This window comes from Pantherophis guttatus, chromosome 2, assembly GCF_059756535.1.
Source record: "Pantherophis guttatus breed Tessera chromosome 2, ASM5975653v1, whole genome shotgun sequence".
Lineage (NCBI taxonomy): Eukaryota > Metazoa > Chordata > Lepidosauria > Squamata > Colubridae > Pantherophis > Pantherophis guttatus.
This window is the reverse complement of record NC_142064.1, coordinates 20,409,176-20,433,976: the sequence shown is the minus strand read 5'-3', so window position 1 is coordinate 20,433,976 and position 24,801 is coordinate 20,409,176. Positions and strand designations below refer to the sequence as shown.

At 42.0% G+C, this 24,801-nt stretch overlaps 1 protein-coding gene across 4 annotated transcripts in view; it reads left to right on the top strand.

The window, feature by feature from the left end:
• ADAMTS12 (ADAM metallopeptidase with thrombospondin type 1 motif 12) overlaps window positions 1–24,324 on the top strand; it is a 177,935-nt gene extending 153,611 nt beyond the window's left edge. For all 4 annotated transcript variants that reach the window (XM_087885638.1, XM_034442423.3, XM_087885636.1 and 1 more), the window contains 6 exons: window positions 5,338–5,548; window positions 11,529–12,563; window positions 15,088–15,240; window positions 18,675–18,848; window positions 19,996–20,149; window positions 22,190–24,324. In XM_087885638.1, coding sequence (XP_087741764.1) covers window positions 5,338–5,548; window positions 11,529–12,563; window positions 15,088–15,240; window positions 18,675–18,848; window positions 19,996–20,149; window positions 22,190–22,341 — 1,879 coding nt within the window. In that variant the 3' untranslated portion in view covers window positions 22,342–24,324. The remainder of the gene's footprint in view (window positions 1–5,337; window positions 5,549–11,528; window positions 12,564–15,087; window positions 15,241–18,674; window positions 18,849–19,995; window positions 20,150–22,189) is intronic.
• The last annotated feature ends 477 nt before the right edge of the window (window positions 24,325–24,801 follow it).

Below are 24,801 nucleotides of genomic sequence, written 5' to 3'. Positions count from 1 at the left end.
CACACCTGCCCATTAGGACAGAGAACCAGTTGTTAATTTATTTGAATCCCACCACTGCATGTAGGGCTTTACAGGTCAAAACCAACATCTTGAATTGGACCCCGAAGCAAACTGGAAACCAATGTAGCTCACGGAGCAGAGGTGTAACGTATGTCCTGCTAGAGGCACACATAATTGCCTGTGCCACAGCATTTTGTCCCAGCTGGAGCTTTAAGGGCAGACCCACGAAGAGCACATTATAGTAGTCCATTTGTGAGGTGACCAAGGTCTAAGTAACTGTGACCAAAATCTCATGATTCGGGAATGGGCCAACCGGTGCATAAAGGTCCTCACAACCACAATTGTCACCTGCTCCTCAAGCAAAAGTTGTAAATCCAGGAGAATATCCAGGTTGGGCACTGGGTCTATTTGGGATTGTGCCACCCCATCCAGAACCAAAGATGGTAAAGTCCCAGATTAAGGAGGCTCTAAATCCTAACGACACTCGGTGGTGCCAGGGTTCACTAGAAGCCTGTTGTTCCCCATCCAAACACTCACAACCTCCAGGCACCAGGACAGGACATCAACAGCATTACTTAAGTTGCCTGGGGCAGAGAGGTACAGTGGAATATCACTAGTACATCAAGTTATACTTTAATGCAATGTACTGTAGATGTTTACACAGGAATTCAGTACAATTTGTTCTCAAGTACAGTACAGTTAAAATAGCAGTTTTAATGGTTTAAGGCATTTTGTTTTGTCCCTGTCCCAATTCTGTTATTATGCAAAAATTCTGGGTGATGCACAGTACACAAACAATTAAACCACATGAATACAAATACAATAAATCCCAAATAAAAATACCGGTGCCAAAGCATCTCATACAGTCTTTGCCACAAATACGCCAATATTGAAATGTGTCAGAAACCCAAGCAACTAAACCCCCAAGTAATGGACCAATTCTGTTGCCGTCGGAAAAATGTCTACGGAGATTCTCAGTCATACAGATTATGGTTGTCCTTCCCATTCCTCACCATCTAGTCAGAACTGAAGAAGCTTCTTGGATGAGAAGCAAAACATCTTCAAAGGAAAAAAAGAAAGCCCAGTTGCCTCTAGAAAAAGCACCTCTGCTTTTTGGGAAACTTTGCTGTTGGGAAACTGCCAGCTAGGCTGGAAAGAGGGTAGTCATGCATGGGCTTTGCTTAGAGTCCTTGGCATCCTAATCTCCTCCCCACACACCAAGATCCATGAAGCCTGATCTGGTTGTTCCCAGGGGAAGGCAAACAGACTGGCGAGTTTCTTATAACTTAAGCAGGATACAAAAAAGCTGTTTACTTTAGCTATTTATGAATATCTCTGGTTGCTTTCTTGCAGTTTGACAGTTGCTCACATTTTTGGTGTTCTTTTATTCTTAACTTGATTTGAATTGCATAACCTTTAAGAATAGGGACATTTTAAAAACAGGGCTGTGTTCCATGCAATATGACACGTGTCTAAGTTCACTGAAGAACATTGTCAGCAGAAGTAGAATCAAATATGACATGTTTGTTTGTAGGTTTTTTGAAATGCAACTTTCTCCTATGAGATATATTTTAAAGGTAAAGGTTCCCCTTGCACATACGTGATAGTCGTTCCAGACTCTAGGGGGCGGTGCTCATCTCCATTTCAAAGCAGAAGAGCTTTGACTAAACGCCAAAGGCGCAGGGAACGCTGTTACCTTCCCACCAAAGGTGGTCCCTATTTTTCTACTTGCATTTTTTACGTGCTTTTGAACTGCTAGGTTGACAGAAGCTGGGACAAGTAACAGAAGCTCACCCCATTACGCGGCATTAGGGATTCGAACCGCTGAATGCCGACCTTTCGATCAACAAGCTCAGCGTCTTAGCCACTGAGCCACCGCGTCCCCGAGATATATTTTAAATCAGGTTTATCTAGATCTGGCACAAGCATCCTGGTAACCAGTATATGATCATAAAGAGATTTTAAAACCCAAAATCATTGCTGCCAACTAATAATTGTCCTGATTTTTATAGCCCAGATCTGCTCTCCCTGCGAGAGCAGATCTGGGCTATGCAGTTGGGAGCAGTAAATTGCACAGTGTGAGCATTTTGGCTTTGGGTGAATTAGCCAAATTTTAAAGTTTTGAAAGCGAGGCTAGAGCAGCTCTGTTTTCCCACACAGAAGCTAATATACAAGAGGCAAATCGTTGGTAAAAGATTGGCTTCCGAACATGTACAGGTTTAAGGTTTAAAGCTTAGCATTAATATATGGAGGTGGATTAAGCAAACTTCTTAGAAAATGTCAAAGGTATAGCGTATTATAATTAATCATCTATGCCGAAGCACTTTCAATGTCCCATTGCAAGCCATCTGCCTGTGAAAATGAAGGCTAAATTATTTTCAGTCTGCATTTCTAAATCTCATTGTTTCTAAGTCTTGCTTTCTCAGTGCAAATTGCAAGAATATATAGAATCACTGGGAAAATTTACAAAGTATACCATAATAGAGTATTAGCTCCAATTAAATGATGTCAAAAATTGGGTGGACTTTTCATCTTGAGGCATTGAACAAAAACATAATTTATGAATTTGCTCACCACATTGTTTCCCCTTATCTTGGATTCTAAGTAAAATTGACTGATTATTGCTGTTCCTTAGGAAGGAGAATATAGAACTATTTTAGGATCTAGGGCCACATTTTGCCTTTATTGACTGTACCACAGAAAAATTAAGCAGCATCAGAACAAAGTCATTGTTGGGCGTAGGACAGACAAAATACATGCTAGAATAGGGCAGACTAAACTGTGTGTGTGTGTGTGTGTGTGTGTGTGTGTGTGTTTGGGGATACGCCAGTGGTGAAATCCAATTTTTTTTACTACCGGTTCTGTGGGTGTGGCTTGGTGGGTGTGGCATGGCTTGGTGGGCATGGCTTGGTGGGCATGGTAGGGGAAGGATACTGCAAAATCCCAATTCCCTCCCCACTCCTGGGAGAAGGATATTGCAAAATCTCCATTCCCACCCCACTCTGGGGCCAGCTAGAGGTGGTATTTGCCAGTTCTCCGAACTACTCAAAATTTCCGCTAGCGGTTCTCCAAACTGCTCAAAATTTCTACTACTAGTTCTCCGAACTGCTCAAAATTTCCGCTACCGGTTCTCCGAACTGCTCAAAATTTCCGCTACCGGTTCTCCAGAACCTGTCAGAACCTGCTGGATTTCACCCCTGGGATAAGCCATACTTTGGCCAGTATAGCACAAGCTTAACCAAAGTCCAATTTGAACCCAAGCATGCTCATATTATTCTATGCAAGCTCAGATCTCTAATCTAGAGACTACCTTAAAAATAGTCTGTAGAGATTATCAGTCATCCAGGTTATGGTTGTCCCAAAGATGTTTTTTCAGGAGGCAACTAGACTTTCTTGTTTTTTCTTTGAAGACGTTTTGCTTCTCATCCAAGAAGCTTCTTCAGCTCTGGCAGGATGGTGGGGAATGGAAGGATTTATATTCCTTGTAGACAGCTGGAATAGGAATACCAATGGAATCCTTCCATTCCCCACGATGCTGATAGAGCTGAAGAAGTTTGGACGAGAAGCAAAATGTCTTCAAAAGAAAAAAACAAGAAAGTTCAGTTGCCTCTTGAAAAAGCACCATTGAGATACCTTAAAAATACTATTCCCCACATCCTGCTAACTAGAAATTATATACAACATACTATCATATACCCAGGGTTCCTCATTTTATAAAACACAATCTTATAATAATACACTAGATATGCTATATCTCCCCAAATGTAATGATTTCCTTCTGCCATAATAACAATTGCAGTTTGGTGGCAACTTTTGGAGGAGTTATTTCTCACACAGTGTGTGCACTTTTGAATGTGGATTGTACAGATGTTGTGGAGAGTAAAATAGGAGGATATTGATGGAGAGAGGGGAGATCTGTTACCACAGCAACCAGGAGTGAACCACTGCTTAAGCCCAAAAATGAAGAAGAAATGCTAGAAAAGATCTTAGACAGAAACCTCCCTAACTCGTGTTATTGTAAATAGGAAAGTAAGTGATGCATGATTAGACTCCAAAGATTCCGTTACTGTAGTGTAGTTTTAGTCTTCCTGCTGAGCTAATTTTCTGGACTGACCTATCTAGCGGGGCTGAGGTAAAAAAATAATAATGCAAAATAATAGATATAATTCTAGTAGGAAGCTGCTTCCAGTGGTAATAATTGGGAGAGTGGCTAGCATTTCTCCTAGCAAATTAAAGATTGCTATTAAGGAAATGCTCTTGCGGAACTAAAGTTTTGGTCGCCACGATGTAAAAAAGAGGTGGAGACTCTAGAAAGAGCGCAGAGAAGAGCAACCAAGATGATTAGGGGACTGGAGGCTAAAACATATGAAGAATGGCTGCAGGAACTGGGTATGTCTAGTTTAATGAAAAGAAGGACTAGGGGAGACATGATAGCAATGTTCCAATATCTTAGGGCAGTGATGGCTAACCTTTTTGCTGTCATGTGCCAAAAGCGGGGGAAGCACTGGGGGGGGTCGTGCCCACATGTGCCCACACCCATAATTCAGTGCACCCCGCCTGCACCCCTGCGCATGCATACGCAACACCCCTGCTCTCCCCCCGCTTTTGGCACGCAAAGAGGCTTTCTTGGAGCCTGGGTAGGGCAAAAACAGCCTTCCCCATCCCCCCGGAGGCCTTCTGGAGGCCAGAAATGGCCTGTTTGCTGACTTCTGGTGGGACAGGAGAGCATTTCTAGGAGCCTGGGAAGAGCGAAAATGGCTTCCCCACCCCCCAGAGGCCCTCCGGAGGCCGGAAATACCCTGTTTCCCGACTTCTGGTGGGCCCAAAAATCAGCTGAGCTAGGGCAATGCTCACGTGCCCACCGATATGTTATGCGTGCCATAGGTTCGCCATCATGTTCTTAGGGGCTGCCACAAAGAAGAGGGGGGTTCAAACTATTCTCCAAAGCACCTGAGGGCAGGACAAGAAGCAATGGGTGGAAACTAATCATGGAGAGAAGCAACTTAGAACTAAGGAGAAATTTCCTGACAGTTAGAACAATTAATCAGTGGAACAACTTGCCTCCAGAAGTTATGAGGTTGGACTAGAAGACCTCCAAGGTCCCTTCCAACTCTGTTATTCTATTCTAAACTAGCATGAGTTTACTTTTATCCAATAGCCCAATTTAAGGGAATAAAATGTGTTGAAAGCCAGCTATTTAAAATGGAAAAAAAAAATCTGGGCTCAGAATATAAGTATTTCAGCCATCCCTTTGCGCTGCTTCCATCATAATGCTCAGATTTTGACTTTCAAATTTTACTTCACGTTCTTTGTTCTCTTTTGGCTTTTTCTCTTCAGATGGTGGGCAGGGGAATGGCAGAAATGTTCCAGCACCTGTGGCCCCACAGGGGAAAAAAAGCGCACTGTTCTTTGTATCCAGAAACTGGGATTTGATGAGCAGGCTCTGCCAGCGGAGGAATGCCAACATCTGCTAAAACCAAAAACTCGCCTTTCGTGTAATAGGGATGTCTTGTGCCCATCCGACTGGACTGTAAGCAACTGGACTGAGGTAAATTTGTAAATCAGCTTGGCTCATAAGAATTTGGGGCAGCTTAGAATTGGTGTTAGCATTCATCTTTGGTTTAGATCAGGGGTCTCCAACCTTGGCAACTTTAAGACGTGTGGACTTCAACTCAAAGCTGGCTGAGGAACTCTGGGAGCTGAAGACCACACGTCTTAAAGTTGCCAAGGTTGGAGACCCTTAGTTTAGATTAAGCAAGAGATATGTATTTAGACCATTTTTTTCTCTAGGTCTGTGAAAAGAGCTATTTTCCTATTGTACCTTTAGTGTATATGTTTATTTTGCATTCAGGAAAAAATTGGGCTTTGAATCCTGCCAGCTACTTGAAAAACTGGAGCCTGGTTTAGCTCAACAGACAGAAGCACTGTAATTTAACACCAGCTGTCTGCAATTAAAAAGTAAGATCGAATCTCGCCAGGCTCAAGGTTGACTCAGCCTTCCATCCTTTCTAAGGTAGATAAATTGAGGATCCAGTTTGTGGGGGCAATAAACTGACTTTGTATAAATATACAAAAGTATGAAGGCTATTGCTTAACGCACTGTAAGCCGCCCTGAGTCTCCGGAGAAGGGCGGCATATAAATTAAAAAAAACCAAAAATACAAAAACCTGAAACTGCCGATTCTAAAACCAGTATATCTGAATTCCCATGGCCTTTAAAATAAACTAAGCAAGAAATAAATAATATTTTAGCAATCAGGATGATCACCCTAACTGCTTCCTCATCTTGAAAGTATAAACGATGTGAAACCTATACTTAGCACAATTAAGCAAAAACAGAATTAAATCTCAACTCTCTAATAAGAACACAAAAAAGGAAAATACAGCCATGTCTATGATGTCCTCCCACAAATACTTAAATGTGCCTCCAGGCATTTAAGTTTAGTCATTCTTGATTTAAAAAGGTTGGACTAATAAAACAATTAGCCCTTTAATCGTCCTTTCTCCATCTGTCATGTGCTAATCCAGACTTCCCCAATATGGATGGACACAGCATAGACCCTGGTGAGAATTCTAAGATTTGAAGTCATGTATCTAAAGCAGAGGGACGCAGTGGCTCAGTGGCTAAGATGCTGAGCTTGTCGATCGAAAGGTCAGCAGTTCAGTGGTTCAAATCCCTAGTGCCGCATAATGGGGTGAGCTCCTGTTACTTGTCCCAACCTAGCTTCTGCCAACCTAGCAGTTTGAAAGCATGTAAAAAATGCAAGTAGAAAAATAGGGACCATCTTTGGTGGGAAGGTAACACTGTTCCATGCACCTTTGGCATTTAGTCACGCCGGCCACATGACCACGGAGACATCTTTGGACAGCGCTGGCTTTTCAGCTTTGAAACGGAGATGAGCACTGCCCCTAGAATCGGGAACAACTAGCACATATGTGTGAGAGGAACCTTTACCCTTATCTAAATCAGGGGTCCACAACCCCCAGGCTGTGGCCCACTACTGGGCCTTGAGTCTTTTGGGACCGGGCCACAGAAGTGCTAGGTGAGCATCAGAGGTGGTCTTCAGCAGGTTCTGACCAGTTCTGGAGAACCGGTAGCGGAAATTTTGAGTAGTTTGGAGAACCGGTAAATACCACCTCTGAATGGCTCCGCCCCCATTTATTCTCTGCCTCCCAAGTCCCAGCTGATCGGGAGGAAATGGGGATTTTGCAGTAACCTTCCCCTGGAGTGGGATGGGAATGGAGATTTTACAGCTCTGCCACACCCACCAAGCCATGCCTACAGAACTGGTAGTAAAAAATGTTGAATCCCACCACTGCTGAATATGCACACGTGTGCGCCTCCACTTGTGCAAGCAGCGGGCAAGGGCATTGCGCACGTTCCATTTTCACAAGCGGTATGTACATGTGCCCTCCGCTCATGTGAAACAATCTCCTTCCCCTTCCTCCCCCCCCCCCCCCCGGCTTGTATGCAAAGCCAGAAAATTTGGGGAACTCTGATCTAAAGAGCATCTACATTGAGAATGGCTAGGCTAACATTTCAGAGAAGAAAGGACTGATTATTATTATTGGTTTATTGTTTATTGGTTCGATTTATATGCCGCTCTTTTCCGGAAACTCAGGGCGGCTTACAATGCGTTAAGCAACAGCCTTCATACTTTTTTATATACCTGCTTAGTAGGGCTTTCGCCCCCCCCCCAAGCGGTGTTCTTTTTTATACAAAGTCAGCTTATTGCCCCCACAATCCGGGTCCTCATTTTACCTACCTCGAAAAGATGGAAGGCTGAGTCAACCTTGAGCCTGGTGAGATTTGAACTTGCAGTAATTGCAGGCAGCTGGTGTTACTTAACAGTGCTTTTGTCTGCTGCGCCACCAAGGCTCTAGTGTGGTACTCCTGAAGCCAAGAAAAAGCTGTGATGTATTTCTGGTGGTACTTGCTGTATTTGTTATTTCCATGTCCAGTGAAATCATGGGCAAGTTGAGAGGTCATAAGCCTCTATTTCTTATAAAGTATGAGGAAGGAACCATTTCGTCACAGATATTCAATTATATATTTCAAAATGCACCTGCTATAAAGCAACTTTCCTCAATGTGCTGCTTTCTAGGTGTGATGGGTTTCAGTTTCCAGAATGTTTCAAGCAATACTGTGATTTCATCTCCTAGAATGTTGGTTGTCCAAAATATATGGAGCATATCAGATTAAAAAAAGACTACACTAAAACAGGTGTGGGCAAACAACCAGCATCTGGAAAGTGTTAGGTTTGCTTCTGTTTTTTGTTCTAGAAGTCTCCTGTCAGAGCCAAACACAAAGTAGTGGTTCACAGGCTAGGCTATAACTTAATAAGTTATGGAGTTCTTAGTGCTCTCCAAGCTGGGTTATTTGCAGACTTTTGATTACCCAACTAGGTAACATCATCAGCACACTGATGCACTGTGATGCATTGAACACTTTGCAACCCTGAGCTACATATATTCTCTTAAAAGTTATGTAATCTTCAACCACATACTTAGTCCAAAAATTTCTTTTAAGTTCCAGAAATGAAAGCACACTCATTTCACACCAAAATTAACTCATGATTTCTTCCTAAAATTTTCATCTGGAATGAGAGTAGGGCAGGGGTGAAATGCTCCCGATTTGGACCGGATTGCCCGATCCGGTAGAGATGGCGGCGGGTGGTTCTGAGAACCGGCAGCAAAAATCCCTGCCCGCCCCTCGTGCCCAGCTGAGCCGCACGATCATCAGAGGCTTTTTTTTTTTTACTTTTAAAAGCATTTTTTCTACAATGCCTTTAAAGGCATTGTAGAATGCCTTACAAAGGCATTCTAAAATGCCTTTAAAAGCCTCTGGTGATCCCAGCTGAGTTGCCTGGTCGTCAAAGGCTTTTAAAAGCATTTTTTTAACAACCTCTTTGGCTGAAGAGGTTGTACAAAAAATGCTTTTAAAAGTAAAAAAAAAATTGTGCGCCACAGCTGATAACCCCCTCCCCCGTCACATGCTCTTCTACTTACCGCTTGGCGTGCACTGCCCATGAGCACCTCACATTTGGTGTGTGGTGTCCACTGCGCATGCGCAGCCAGCAAACCAGTAGTAAACCAGTTCAGATTTCACCACTGGAGTAGGGCAGTTGTTAAAAAAAATGGCAGGCAGTCCCTGGGTTAAGAACAAATTCAGTTCCCTAACTCTAACTTAACCTTGTATGAAAGTTGAAACTCATACAGTGCATATTAACAGACTGCCTATTGTTAAAAATGGTGTGTAGTGTTTTCTCTTCCTCAAACCGCTGAACCATTGAAGCTGTACAATGTTTTCATAAACCACTGAAAACAGGTTAAGAATTAAGAACAGGTTATTAAGAATTCTTGACTTCAGTGGTTTATAAAAATATTGTCAGGTTTCGGTGTCGTCTCAAATAAAATAAATTGCATTTCCAAACAAATAGTCTTTGATGAAATCTTTCATTTATTAAGCACGACAATCTGTCCCCGATTGTGGCGTAGCCAACACTGACTTCCTGACCCCAAACCTTCCCTTTCCGTTCCCCAATTCTCTGCGTCTCATTGGCCATCTTCCAAATCACTCTCCCCATATCTACTACTTCAGCTCCCAGGAATGTCCCCCCTCCCATCTCTAGGGGATAATATCTTCAGGGAAAATAAGTAGGTGAGAAGTCAAGCGTCCTCTTGCCAGCTGCCCCCTCTTCTCCTTATGTCAGCACTAGAGTAAATGCAGGTTGAAGTGCTGACAAATATTGTAGAGCTTCAGTGATTCATCAACTCAAGGAAGGACAATGTTATCATTTTTAGTAATAGGCAGCTCATTTGTATGTATGAATTATCTGTAAATTGAATGTTCTTAAGCTGGGGATTGCCTATGCTAATAAAAAACCCCTAAGAATTGGAAAACCCATTAATTAAGGAAGAAGGCAGAAAAAGAATGAAGATTGGCAGTTTGTGTCTTCGGTATGTTTGTTTCTGATGTCTTTTGCATAAAGACATAATCAAATATATTTATAGCCAAATATGAGAAAAGTATATTTAAAAATGCTCATTTTATTAGGGGATGAATAATTAGTATTTAAATTTAGGCTTTCATGCAGATTTAAAAAGCCAAAAAACTTCAATCTAGAGCCGTGATGGCAAATCTATGGCATGCGTGCCACAGGTGGCACGCGGAACCATATCGGTGGGCACATGAGTATTGCTCTAGCTAAGCTCCAGCGCGCATATGCGCACTGGCCAGCTGATTTTTGAGCCTTCCGGGCCCACTGGAAGTCGGGACACAGGCTGTTTCCGGCCTCCGGAGGGCCTCTGGGGGTGGGGAAGGCTGTTTTTGCCCTCCCTCAGGCTCCTAGAAAGCCTCTGGGGAGAGCGAAAAATGGGCCTACCTTGCCTACCATGCCATCACGTGCCAAAAGTGAGGGGACCGTGGGGTGTGTGTGTGTGTCACGCATGCATGCATGGGAGTCGAGGCACATTGAATTATGAGTGTAGGCACACACGTGCGCAGGCCCCCCCCCCCATTCCTCCCGCTTTTGGCTCGTGACGGCAAAAAGGTTAGTCATCACTGACCTAAAGCAAGGCTGTCAAACTCCCGGCCCGCGGGGCTGGATGCATCACATGTTGGCCACGCCCACGCCCAGTTTAGCGAAGAGAAAAAAGTCCCAATACGTCATGTGACGCTGCCGTGACGACATGAGTTTGACACCCCTGACCTAGAGTATAAGAGTAAAGCAAACTTAGCAATGACTATGCATTGAATTGGCCTGTCTCTGCCCAATAAAACCAAATATGCCTCCTGCTTTAAAAATTAATTTCTATGCAGTTCTTTAATTAAAAAATGCTTAAAGGTTTGCTGCCTCCTGTTATTAAGAAACCCTCTTATACCTTAGCTGTTATTAGTAGGGGACACAAGAATACCTTTTAACCCATACAGCTTCAAGCTGCTTTTTCTTCCCTTGTATAATAAATTAAATGAAGCATAACATTGGATATGATTTCATCAATATTCTTCCGCTGATTGATTTTATACAACCCATCAAGTCTCTTCTAATTTCTAGGCAAATGAAAACTTGAGATCTGGAACAAGTTAATTAAATGTTATTTTCAGCTAATAGCATTGATGAAACATAACATCTAAATTAAGGATCTTGTGCATCAGTAGAGCATATACCTTGGGAAGCACCTCCAGATGTGGCTCCATTGTTTAATGCCCGCTTAAAATGGATTGTAACTAGGCTGATGATCTGTTCAGCAATGCCTAATAGACTTCCAAATTCATAATAGATGCTGACATATCAGAAGGATATTACTACGGTATATGTATTTTCTTCTCAGCATGCAGTAGTTAAGCGTTATTTCAAAATATCCTGGGCAAAGCCAGGTGTAAATTAAATTATAGATTTCACGTTCAAGATTCAAATGGCTTCCTTAGCTAGGTTCACACATTGCATTTAAAAAGCAAGTTAGGTATTTTATTTGGCTCACTGGAGTGGGAGGGGATGAGATATGTAAATGTGGTTTATTTTGCAGTGTACAGTTACCTGCGGTGGAGGAGTACGTACTCGTTATGTCACTTGTACCAAAAACAATGGGGAACCATGTGACATTTCGAAGAAACCCCATTCTAAAGCTCTGTGTGGTTTACAGCAATGCCTATCCACTCAAAGATTGCTGATGACTCGTTTCAAGTTCCATAATGGAAAGATTATTAGACGAATAGGGACTATTCCCAGAAGAGGCCCTTCAAAAAAATTGGCCACGCCAGAACCATTACCAAGGATCCCTTCAACAATAATACCCAGGCTCAGAAACATCACTTTGATACCCACTTCCATAAGTCTTGTAAATTCTTCTCCAAATGAAGACTTGGAAGTAAAAAAGTTGCAAAATAATTCCATTCACTCAAGCATGCCCAGCAACTACTCCGGTGTAACTAGTGCCAACAGGGCATTGCAAAACATCACTCACGGAGCTCTCCTAACCGCTTGGAACATATCTTCAGAAGATAGCTCCATAAACAAGGATTCCTTTACCATTGACCCCATGTATAATCCAAAGACTAATTATTTAATGGAAGCAAATGACACAACACCCAACAGTACTGAGGGAGAAATAAAAGACTACATTCAGACTGAAAGACCAACAGAGAGGTTCCTTACATTCACTACAAGCAAAGTCTCACGAACCTCATCTACAGATGATCAGTCTAATAACCTCAACCCATTTTCTGTTACCCCCACAAGAGGAACTGAGGTTTCATTGACAACGACAGATCTCAAAGGCCTTCGTGTACAAATAAATTCGCCTGTGACATCAGATCCCATTATGGAACAACCAACACTAGAGAATAAATTAGAAGAAAAATCTGCGGATACAACCCCATCAAAGCCCTCTTTCAGTGAAACGACCCCTTGGGCCACGGAAAGTCCATTTGTGCGAGACACCACGATGCCAAAGAACAGTGAGAATGTTTTCAAAACGAGATTACTAAATGACTCTGATTCAGATTCAAAATCCAGAAACGGGCATATCAATGCTTATTGGTTGGTGGGAAACTGGACTGAGGTAAGTATTGTCTTATGTTGTTTACAACTATCAATGCAATATGGAAAAAGCAAAGAAAACAAATGTCCATTTTTGCTTTTTTTATTATGCAAAGGTTTATTTATTCATCAAGTTTAGAAACCACCCATTTTGCTCACAGAGCAAGTCTGTGTGCAATGTTTTGCATTTAAATGCTGGAAACTACATATTAGGTAACAAATTATAACTCTGGGAAAATCCGGGATGCTGCTGTCACAAAGAAATTCATAATACTTGAGAATGCTACAGAGCAAAGTGAAATTGATTATTTCCTATGTTGCATTTCACTGCAAATGTGTCAAATTAATTAATAAAGTAGCATGGAGAATTTCAAGGCAATTGAATAGTGGTGCACAGCTGTTGCTTATCTCTTTGAGGCTTTAGAGAAACTTAGATTTAGAATAACTTTATTGTCACTTTAAATGTACACTAATTGGCATACATTAAAATGAAATTCCGTTGCATACAGCTCTCAAACCGTCACCACCTCCAATATACACTACATGAACATGATAAAAGTATAAATAAATAATTAAACAAACAAACAAACAAATAAAAAAGAAAGAAATATGTATATATCCACATACATTATATGACACAGAGAAACAATGCAGTCTAGTTTGGATGTATAAATGTACATGACGAGAAAAATGAATTTTGCAAGTTTACCAGACGGATGACATAGGGAACAAAGTTGTTCCAGAATCTGGTAGTCCTGTTAGAGATACATCAAAGCCTCCTTCCAGAGGGGAACAACAGAAACAGACCCTAAAGTTGGTGTGTGGGGTCTCTAACAATGCTTGAAGCTCTAAGCACATACAGCTTATAAGCAGTATCCTGAATAAAGGGAAGCAAGCTTCCTATAATCTTCTCGGTTGTCCTCATCATTCTTTGTATGGGCTTTCTATCTGAGGCACTGCTACCACCAAACCAAAGTGAGTCAGTTTGTTAAAATGCTCCCAATCGAGCCTCTGTAAAAAGTGGACAGAACAGAAGGAGAAAGATGTGCTCTCCTCATCCGACGCAGGAAATGGAGACACTGGTTTACATACTTCACTAAGGATGACGTGTGAAGAGACCAGTTCAGATTATTAGTTATCTGCACCCCCAGATACTTAATACTGTTGACCACCTCTACAGCTGCATCCTTGATACTGAGTGGAGTATGACCATGCTGACAGAACAGAAGCTCCCAACCATATTTATTAAGGCAAGGTACCAAAACTACCACATTTGATTCTTTGAAACTAACTGCCGTAGACTTCAACTTAGATTTCAACTGGCATGTTTCAACTTAATTTCAAATCAAATGAATATTGCCTTGCAAGTTTTCTTCAAGCTAGAAAGAAATTCAGCTGAATTTTCATTGAGTAGCATATTTAGCCTAGCTTTAATGGAAGCAAAAGCATCCTTGAGAAAATTAGTTGGAGGATAGACAGAATACATATGGCAAGATGAACATTTTCATTTTCTATTAATTCAACTGAAGATTGTCCTTTAGCAACACCTGTCATTCAATAATTACTTCTTAATTTACCTCAACAGTACTTGGAATGAGAATTGCCAGACATAGAAACTGATTTCCTCCGAGGCAAGGACACTTGAGATCACATTGCTAATATGGAAAAAGCAAAGAAAACAAATGTCCATTTTTGCTTTTTTGATTATGCAAAGGCTTTTGTATTTGTAGACATCCACAATTTGTGGATAGTGCTTAAGAATCATAGGTATCATGGGCCCGTCTCATCTGTCTATTGAATATATATGATAATTGGGAAGCAACGGTTTGAATAGAATATGGAGCAATTAAATGTTTTAGAACTGAAAAAGAGTATACTAAGGTTGGGTATGGAGATTCTCAGTCATCCAAGTCATGGTTGTCCCAAAGGTGCTTTTTTCAAGAGGCAACTGGACTTTCTGGTTTTTCTTTGAAGACATTTCGCTTTTCATCCAAGAAGCTTCTTCAGCTTCAAAGCTGAAGTAGCTTCTTGGATGAAAAGTGAAATGTCTTCAAAGAAAAACCAGAAAGTCCAGTTGCACCTTTGGGACTAAGATTGGATAGTTATCCCTTACTTATTTTATTAAGAAGAGGGGGGTCCAACTTATTCTCCAAAGCATCTGAAGGCAGAACAATGAATAGAAACTAATCAAGGAGAGAAGCAACCTAGAACCAAGGAGAAATTTCCTCACAGTTAGAACAATTAATCAGTGGAACGACTTGCCTTCAGAAGTTGTGGTGCTCCATCACTGGAAGTTTTTAAGAAGAGATTGGACAACCATTTGTCTGCAATAGGATAGGACTTCTTGCTTAAGCAGGAGGGTAGACTAGATGATCTTTTCTTGAAGGCCTCCAATGATGGAGCACCCACAACTCCAGGAGGCAAACCATTCTATTGATTTTTAATGTCAAGAAATTACTGTCAGGAAAAATTAGAAAGTCTGATCTCTCATTTCTTTCTCCTGCACCCTTAAAAAATGGCAGCATTATTTCTCTCCAATTTTCCAGTGTTCTACCACATGTGGTGTTGGGGCCTTTTGGAGACCCGTAGAATGCAACACCAAGAATGAGTCTGACTGCCAGCACATAAAAAAACCCGATCCAGCCAGAAGATGCCACCTTCGGCCATGTGCTCAGTGGAGAATAGGAAATTGGAGCAAGGTAGGCCCACTGTGATTTTACATATTATTTATTGTGGACTTCTGCTTTTTGGAAGCCAAAAGAGTTTGTTTTCTGACCCTGAGTAAAAGCATTTACTCTTTTCCGTAAGCAAGTAATGGAGGGAAATAATACATTTTAACATATCCCTGAAATGCATAATTTCTCTTACCCTCAAGTTTCCCAGTGTTATTATACCTGAATAAGGTAATTGCCACTGGTAAGATTTAAAATTTAAATGTAAAGATCATTTCCAAACATTGAAAATGAAAATAATCAGAATAGTTATACATTTTCAAAGCTAATTGTGAGATAGATCTCTTTCCAAAGAGCATTTCCTATTCATCTTGGCTGTTATTATTTTTCTTACCAATTGGGATACTTCAAAATTAAACATTTCATTAGTTAAATTTCAACTGTTCCCCACATGTTGTTATTCCAGGCTCTCATCAAAAGTAGATCCTGGGAATAATGACATTGGTGAACATATTCTTTTTAGAATTTCCACAGAAGTTACAATGTTCAACTTGAAGAAGTTAGAGACGTGACTTGGGAGGGTGGAGTTTCTGTTCTTCAAGACTTGAACTTTATGTGCTTCTCATTCAGAAGAATCCAATGTACTGTTGGAAGAAATGTCCATCTGGGTTCAGTTCCAATTGGGAAAGAAAGACACTGGAAACACGGAGACTGCTTGGAAAGATGGTTTTTAATGGCGGACAGGACCATATGGTTTGAGGTCCTAGGGGAAAAAAGGGAAGAGATGTGAGAGTGTCTGGGTTATATGCCCTCTCTGGGCTTTTGAATTTGAGCTTGTAGTCTGATTGGTTCTTAGATTCCCATGGGGCCATGCAGGGGCAACTCCTGCATCCCAAGCTTGGTTGACTCTTGCTGGGTGATGATGTAATGAAAGCAGTGGTGAAATCCAAATTTTTTTACTACTGGTTCTGTGGGCGTGGCTTGGTGGGCATGGTGTGGCTTGGTGGGCGTGGCTTGGTGGGCATGGCAGGGGAAGGATACTGCAAAATCTCCATTCCCACCCCACTCTAGGGCCAACCAGAGGTTGTATTTGCCGGTTCTCTGAACTACTCAAAATTCCCGCTACTGGTTCTCCAGAACTTGTCAGAACCTGCTGGATTTCACCCCTGAATGAAAGGGCTTTAGCCAATTCCTACTATGACTCTGCCTGAAGGAGGTAGATCTTTGTTATGTAGAATAGACTGGCCCAGGCCTTAATGGCCCATTGACAAAGGTGGAGGGTGGACTAAGTTTCTGCCTCCCTTTTAGGAGAAATATTCTGCCCTTTTAATATTTCCTAAAATATTTCATTTTTCTAGGAGAGGGGTGGGTGCTAACTTCCTACTGTATCTTGTTTTAAGCAACTCCAACTGCAAACACATACTTCTCACCTTTTCCTCCCTGACAGAATGCAGTGCAGTCTTGAATGGTGCTGTAGAGCTGAGCGGCTCAAGTTTTAAATTGTCAGGGTTTTTTCATCAATTGCCTCTCCTTCAGAAATCTAGCTTCTTGGAAAACCTCCATAAGCCGGCTGTCTTGCTTCCCATTATTTCAGACCTGAGCTGCAAAAAAAAAAAAAAATCCAGTTGATCATGAGGTGATTCCAAAGAGCTAATGTTTTGTTTCCTTTTGCTGCCATCAATTGGTTGTTCTAGATTTTTGTAACCCCAGATTTGGTGGCCCTAATTGCAGTCACACCCTCTTGGCCAATCGGATCTTTTCGTAAGGCAGACTGAAATCCTTCCTTCAAATTTAGAAAGCTGGAAGATTTTTGCCCTCTTACCTAGGTTGTTATTGCAATGTTGTAGCACCTGCTTTGGTACCTTGGTCCAAGGAGTCCTAGATTGTTCTGAGGTGTTGAGGCTCTGAGGTATCAGGCCAAACAGACTCCTTGCCAGTCCAAATACTTTGCTTTGAGGCAGATGTGTCCAACCTTGGCAATTTTGAGACTTGTGGACTTCAACTCCCAAAATTCCACAGTCAGCCATGATGGCTGGGGAATTCTGGGGGTTGAAGTTCACCATAAATTGCCAAGGTTGGACAGATCTGCTCTAAAGGGTCTTTGTTCAGAGCAAGGTATTGTGGTAAGATAACATGGTGGCCAGGTTGGGTCTTTGGCAGTGCCTCAATACTGTCTGCAGTCAGTAATGTGCTAGGTAAAGAATAACAACTTGAAACTATCTAGACAAGATATAAAGGTAAAGGTAAAGGTTCCCCCTCACACATATGTGCTAGTTGTTCCCGACTCTAGGGGACGGTGCCCATCTCTGTTTCAAAGCCAAAGAGCCAGCGCTGTCCAAAGATGTCTCGGTGGTCATGTGGCCGGCATGACTAAATGCCAAAGGCACACAGAACGCTGTTACCTTCCCACCAAAGGTGGTCCCTATTTTTCTACTTGCATTTTTTACGTGCTTTCGAACTGCTAGGTTGGCAGAAGCTGGGACAAGTAACGGGAGCTCACCCCATTATGCAGTGCTAGGGGTTTGAACTGCTGAACTGCCGACCTTTCGATCGACAAGCTCCACATCTTAGCCACTGAGCCACCGCATCCCCATAGACAAGATAGAGGTGTTTATTATTAGGAACATAAAGGAGGTATGTCTGCCTGTTCTGAATATTGTGGGATAATATTTTCCCAGAAGGAGCAGATATGCCATTTGGGCCATGCTTTGGGACCTGAATCTCTGTCTTCCTTTCTCCTTCCAAGATTATGGCTAATGCCAGAACTACATTTCATCAACTTTGGTTGATATGACAACTGTACTGTATGTCTTTCTGGAAAATAAATATTTTAAAATTATGCTGCTGTAATAATCTCCAGGGTCAAGTGTGGTAACACACACTCTTCTGGGAGAAAAGATGTCAGCTGGTAGACAACATGGTCTTGGGAAGAACATAAGCTGACCACATTTTGTCTGTGCTTAAAGCACTGCCAATTCATTTCTCTGGAAAATACAAAGAAATCATTATCTTTAAAGCTCTCCATGACTTAAAGGCTATTTGAGGGAATGCTGCTTTCTCTATGAAAATCCATGCCCAGTTCAGGAGATTTGTCCACAAGCGGCAATTTTGTTGAAAATTTGCTGCTCCGGCTCTTTAGCACTCTCCACTGGATAGAGAAACATCTTTTTTGGCTTGTTTTTAAAGCCTCAAAGTACATCTTTTCAAATTAACAGATTAACAGAGTTGAGCCTTGTGCAGATGTTCTAGTCATTTGTTTCCCTTTAAAGCTACTCAAACAGCTCTTTTAAAGGAGTTCAAAAAGGATTCCTCTCTGTCTGGACCTGGACAGCAAGAGAAGTCCTGTGGAGCGCCTATTTCTGCATGGCATCACACAATTGCCCTGTGCTTTAGAAAACAAATGCCTCTCAGGGATCTTTGAAGCCACAGAGGTTACCTTTTTGCCCTTGTTCCCTACACAGTGCTCCTCCAGCTGTGGAGGGGGTTTCAAGACCCGCGATGCGCATTGCATTGATGTGCGAGAAAAGAGAATCCTGAGGCCGTTCCACTGCCAGGCCGTGCAAAGCCAGCCAGTACTGAACATGAGCTGTAACATGGATCCATGCTTCATGTGGCACACAGAGTCCTGGAATGAGGTACAATGTATCATTCTGATTATTTACTGTACTTTTCGGCATATAAGATGCACTTCCCTCCCCCCCTAAAAGTGGGTGAAAACTGTGGTGCGTCTTATATACCAAATGTTGCTGAAGCCCTGCCCACTCGCTGGCCCCCACCCTTTGGCCATTTTCGGCCTCAGCGTGTCACATTTTTGGCCTCCACACGCTCTGTTTTAGACCCATTCCAGGCTGCGGGGATCGCCACAGCACATCATCGCCAATCGCCAGGGCCGGATTTTCCTATAGGCTAACTAGGCTTCAGCCTCAAGATCAAGAGGGGCCTACATTCAAATTGTTAGCAAAATTAAAATTACACTTTCACTATAGGTGAAAGGGCCTCATAAGTGGAATAGCCTAGGCCTCTTTTCATCTAAATCTGGCCCTGCCAATCGCCGCCTCCATGCGTCGTGTTTTCAGCCTCGGTATCATGTTTTCGGCCTCCACACACCCAGTTTTTGGCCTTCATGCATTGCATTTTTGGCCAGTTCCAGGTGGCAGGGAGCAGCGGTGGCAAGAAGCAACTTAGAACTAAGGAGACATTTCCTGACAGTTAGAACAATTAATCAGTGGAACAACTTGCCTCCAGAAGTTGCGAATGCTCCAACACTGGAAGTTTTTAAGAAGATGTTGGATAACCATTTGTCTGAAGTGGTGTAGGGTTTCCTGCCTAAGCAGGGGGTTGGACTAGAAGACCTCCAAGGTCCCTTCCAACTCTGCTATTCTATTCTATTCTATTCTATTCTATTCTATTCTATTCTATTCTATTCTATTCTATTCTATTCTATTCCATTCCATTCCATTCCATTCCATTCCATTCCTTTCTTTTCCATTCCTTTCAGCTACTCTGATGGGATAAGTGGCAAGACCAAGAGCATCTTGGTTTTAGGAAGGGAGGGAAGGAAGGAAGGAAGTCACAGGAGCGGGAATGATATAGGAGTTCCTGTTAATAACTTCCTGGTCCAGAGCTGCAGAGTTTTCCTCTGGAATGTCTACTAAGTCAATAGTTAGCTTGCAAAGCTTTGCCAAGCTAATTATTGTGAGGACACAGGGCATGGTGTTAATTCCCAATCAATGAAACCTTTGTGCTTGGAATGTGTGCTTGGTCATTCAAAATGTCTTCCAGTGCTCAGCTTCATGTGGAGGGGGTACTCAGAAAAGAGCAGTGCAGTGCATCAGGGTGGACGACCCTGCGACCAAGGAGGAGAACCGGTGCGAGCGGGAGACCAGGCCTCCAGATTCTCAGAAATGCAACCTACAAAAATGTGTGGTAAATACTGGTGAGTATATTCCAGCAAAGATCTCTCTAAGGAAACTATCCCGGGTGCAAAATGGCAGGCAGTTCTATATTACAAGCTGGTCCATTGGAGAGTTTCTGGCGTTGCTCATTCCAAAGAGCAAACAGTTTCATTTGTTGATATATTTTTGGATTAATCTCTGACTTTTAGGATGGGGAGCAATCTCAAGAAAAGGTTATTGGAATATGTATTTTTAATATATGTGGATGTATTTGCATGTCTAAACACTGGCTGTGCCCATAGAACTTGGTTATCTAGGCTGTGGAAATAACCCATTCACATTATATGTCTGAGTTCACATTATATATTAGATCATAAATTAGCCAAATGGGATCGGTTTTCATAACACACTGATAACTCCCCTCAATTTTAACCCATTGAAATTAACCAAGTGTACATATCATGGTATATTCACTAGTTCTGAACTATTTGAGACACAATATCAGAAGACCTGTTACCATGAAGTAGATGCTTCATAACAGATTTAGCATAAAATGAGCATTTGTAAATGTATTTTGCACTCATTTGGGCTGAAAAGGTATATCACAGTGGTGAAATCCAAAATTTTTTACTACCAGTTTTGTGGGCTTGGCTTGGTGGGCGTGGTGTGGTGTGGTGTGGCTTGGTGGGCGTGGAAGGGGAAGGATACTGCAAAATCTCCATTCCTACCCCACCCTGGGGCCAGCCAGAGGTGATATTTGCTGGTTCTCTGAACTGCTCAAAATTTCCGCTACCGGTTCTCCAGAACCTGTCAGAACCTGCTGGATTTCACCCCTGGTATATCACAAACTTCCTAGAATTACAAATACTGAAGGAGGATGATATTCTAATGTACACATTGATTAATCCAGGAGGAAGCATCAGATTTCCACAAAGAAAAATTTCATTAGACACATGTAAGTGGGTGTATGTGTGTGTGTGTGTGTATCTTTCCCAAACAGCCTGAGAGCACTTACAGAAGCTGTTTATTATTATAATAAAATGGGTCATACGTTCATGGCAAAAACTAATCAAGAGCAAAGACATCCAAAGAAATACATGCTATTACAATAGATTGCAATAATAAATAGACTTTTCATTTTTTCACAACCTCTCTCAACGTGTCATCCTCCAAATCAGAATTTTCAATTTTCCCACATCCAGCTGGTCTGAGATATTTCGTTCCTTGCGTTGAACAAGATTTATTTATTTATTTATTGCCTCACATATCCTGTCATTTCATCTTCAGAAGCTGGTTTGGACCAACAAATGATTGTTTTTCAACACTAAGCATTGTCAACTACAGATAGTCCTCGACTTATAACCAAAATTACACCCAGAATTTATGTTGCTAAGTGAGACAGTTCAGTGAATTTTGCCCCATATTATGACCTTTCTTGCCACAGTTGTTAAGTGAAGCACTTCAGTTATTAAATTGGTAACATGGTTGTTAAGTGAATCTGAGTTCCCCATTGACTTTGCTCATCAGAAGGTCGCAAAAGGTGATCACAGGACCCTGGAACAAGTGGCGACACTGCAACTGCCAAGCATCTAAATCTTGATCACATGACCCTGGGGAGGCTGCAACGGTCATAAGTGTGAAAAATGGTCACAAATCCATTTTTTCAGTGCCGTTGTAACTAAAAACACACTAAACAAACTGTTGTAAATCGAGGATTACCTGTTTATTGTCACAGATTCCAGATTGGTGCAGATTCCAGAGTGGTTGTATACACATTAATTCCAGCTAGAAAAGTCTTTTATTACAAACATTTGTCACGAAAGATTACCTGTCATTTTTTATTTAGAACCATTTAATTTATCCTATGCCTCCTATTTCTTTCTTAATCTTCTATTTTGCTTATGCCTCTCTATTCTTCTATCCTTCCTCTAACCTTTTCTAAGTTCTAACTATCTGACTCTTGATCTTTACTTTTTGTTTATCGCTGGGTGTCTTTCATTTCCTCTCTGATATTTTGTCTTATCTTAACTCTGTTGCATGAAACCCCAGTAACTTCTTTTTGTATTCATGCACATTTACAGGCTCATCTTGCAGCAAGGACAGACTATCCGTGAACTTCTGCGAGAAGGTGCGAGATATTGGCAAATGTTCTGCGCCCTCAGTGAGGATTCAGTGCTGTCAAACGTGCAAAAGATCCTTGACTGTCAACGCAATGGGCCGCAATGAGAATTAACCAAACCTGAATCATTATCCAAATAAAAACTGAACTTGCTAAGATGGACTTGGGAAATAAAGAAAATTCGTCTATAATTTCCAGCATGCTCTATGGACCTATAATTTAAACCTTTCCAGAGGCAAGACGGCCTCTTCAAACATTGGACATCATTATTTTTGTATGTTCTATATATTATCCTTATTTTTTTCTGTACCTGTTGGCAGTTCCTTTAATTTCATTTTCCTTCTCTGGGTCGCTCCTGGCTCAAACTTTCTGGCCCACTTTAAATAGGTTTTCTTGCTTTAATGAATCAGTTTTTATGCTGATTTGGCAAGAAAGCTCTACAGGAAATAGAAAAAAGATTTATATATATATATATATATAAATATATATATTGTCATTTTTGAAGCTACAGTTGTAGAACCTGAGGCTCTCCAGATATTTTTTGAATTCAGCCTGCATGGCTTATATCAGGGTGTCAAACTCGATTTCATTGAGGGCCGCATCAGGGTTGTGTTTGACCTCAAGGGTGGGGCAGTGGTGAAATTCAAAATTTTTACTACTGGTTCTGTGGGCGTAGCTTGGTGGGCATGGCAGGGGAAGTATACTGCAAAATCTCCATTCCCACCCCACTCCAGGGAAAAATATTGCAAAATCTCCATTCCCACCCCACTCCAGGGGAAGGATACTGAAAAATCCCCATTTCCTCCCCACTCGGGGGCCAGCCAGAAGTGGTATTTGCCAGTTCTCCGAACTACTCAGAATTTCTGCTACTGGTTCTCCAGAACCTGTCAGAACCTGCTGAATTTCACTGCTGGGGTGGGGGGGCTTGGCCACGGTGGGCATGCCCAGCTCAATGTCACTTGTGTTGGGGGTGAGTGACACTGCTTTTTAACACTGCCAGTGAAAATGGGCTCCTGACCTCCGTTTTCAGGTGCAACGGCCTCCTGCAACCCTCTGCCAGTGGAAACAGAGCTTTCACTGGCAGGTGCATCGCGGGCCGGTCCTTTGCTGTTTCCAGGGCAGCCCCATGGGCCAGATCTAAGCACCCCATAGGCCGGATCCGGTCCCTGGGCCTTGAATTTGATACCCCTGACTTATACTAAAAAAAATTGATGGGAGGTTTTCAGACAATACTTTCCCTTCCTAGGATTCTTCTTCTGAAATTCTACATGTGAAGAATTGTAAAAGTTGCTATATTTGTGTATAACAGATTTATACCTCTAACTGAATTAATCAATTTTGTTCTTCAGTATGGTGCTATTATACCATGGTGCTAAAACCTGTATGGCATCTAAAACATTCTTTTTACGGCTGGGTTCAAAGAAGATACTAAGCGAACGCCAAGTAAATAATATCCATTGCAATGGATGAATTCTACCATCACCATTTATAATCCTGGAGTTTTGATCTTAGCATGTCAACCTAGCTAATTGTGGTATAGTGGGGGGAAAAAACAGTTAAATAAATCATAGCTTAAGCTAGTGGATGAAACCAGTGTTGCAAACATGTACACATTTTTTGTATAAATGAATGGATGATGTAATCTTGAAATTATGTTTTATCAGGGTGTTGCTGTGCAATGCTGGCTGTATTGCTTTTTTCAAAATATTACTTGATATATTTTGCTAAAAAGGCTTTAATTTGTAAACTAGGGAAAGCCATACGGCCCCTTGGTCATGCTTCAAGTGTGTCTGCTTCTTTGATGCTGCGAAGGGTTTAATTGGATTTCTACATGAAAGGCTGTATGGTGAATGGCATTGCTTCGAAGCACATGAACAAGAGCTTTGAAGGTCAACAGGTAAAGTCTTTCTGTTCACAGATAATGAGCTGCATCTAGCCAGCCAAAGATGAGAGCAACTGGCTTGTCTTCATCAGACACTCTTGGTTGCCCAAAGCTATCAAACATTGTTCTGCCCTAGCTATGGACCCCAAAGAACGCAGCACACACAAAGTCTGTTCAAACCTTAGTTTACTAAATAAACCAGTTTTTTACAACAATGGCTGTTAATTAACTGCATTAATAGCTGCCAAGAATTCAAAGAATAATACTGAAAGCTTACTGTGTTTGGCAGAATGCCCAGAAGCAATTTGCAGGAAGCTGATAAGATAAGCAAGACAAGACACGAAGGTATGTGAACGAAGTTGTTCCCTGCAAATTGCTTCAGTTGGCGTTCCTCCTTAAATAGGCTAAGGGAGTGGCCAATTAGCCCCAAGCCTTACTCTTGAGGAGACCTCCTCCAGAGGAGCCACTCCTGCCTTTTGGCAGCTCTGCACGCCCATGCATCAAGAAGAGGCTTCCTCCTCTTCTTCCTCTTCACTTATGGGAGCTTCTGGAGGTTCTGAAGGCCCTGGCTGAATCCCCGCCTCTGGTACCACATCTTCTCCAGCCTCCTCATTGTCCAACTCGAGTGCCAGCTGCACAGGCTGCTGGCGCAGCACCACACCAGCCTCCTCGCTGTCTGAATCAGCTACTAG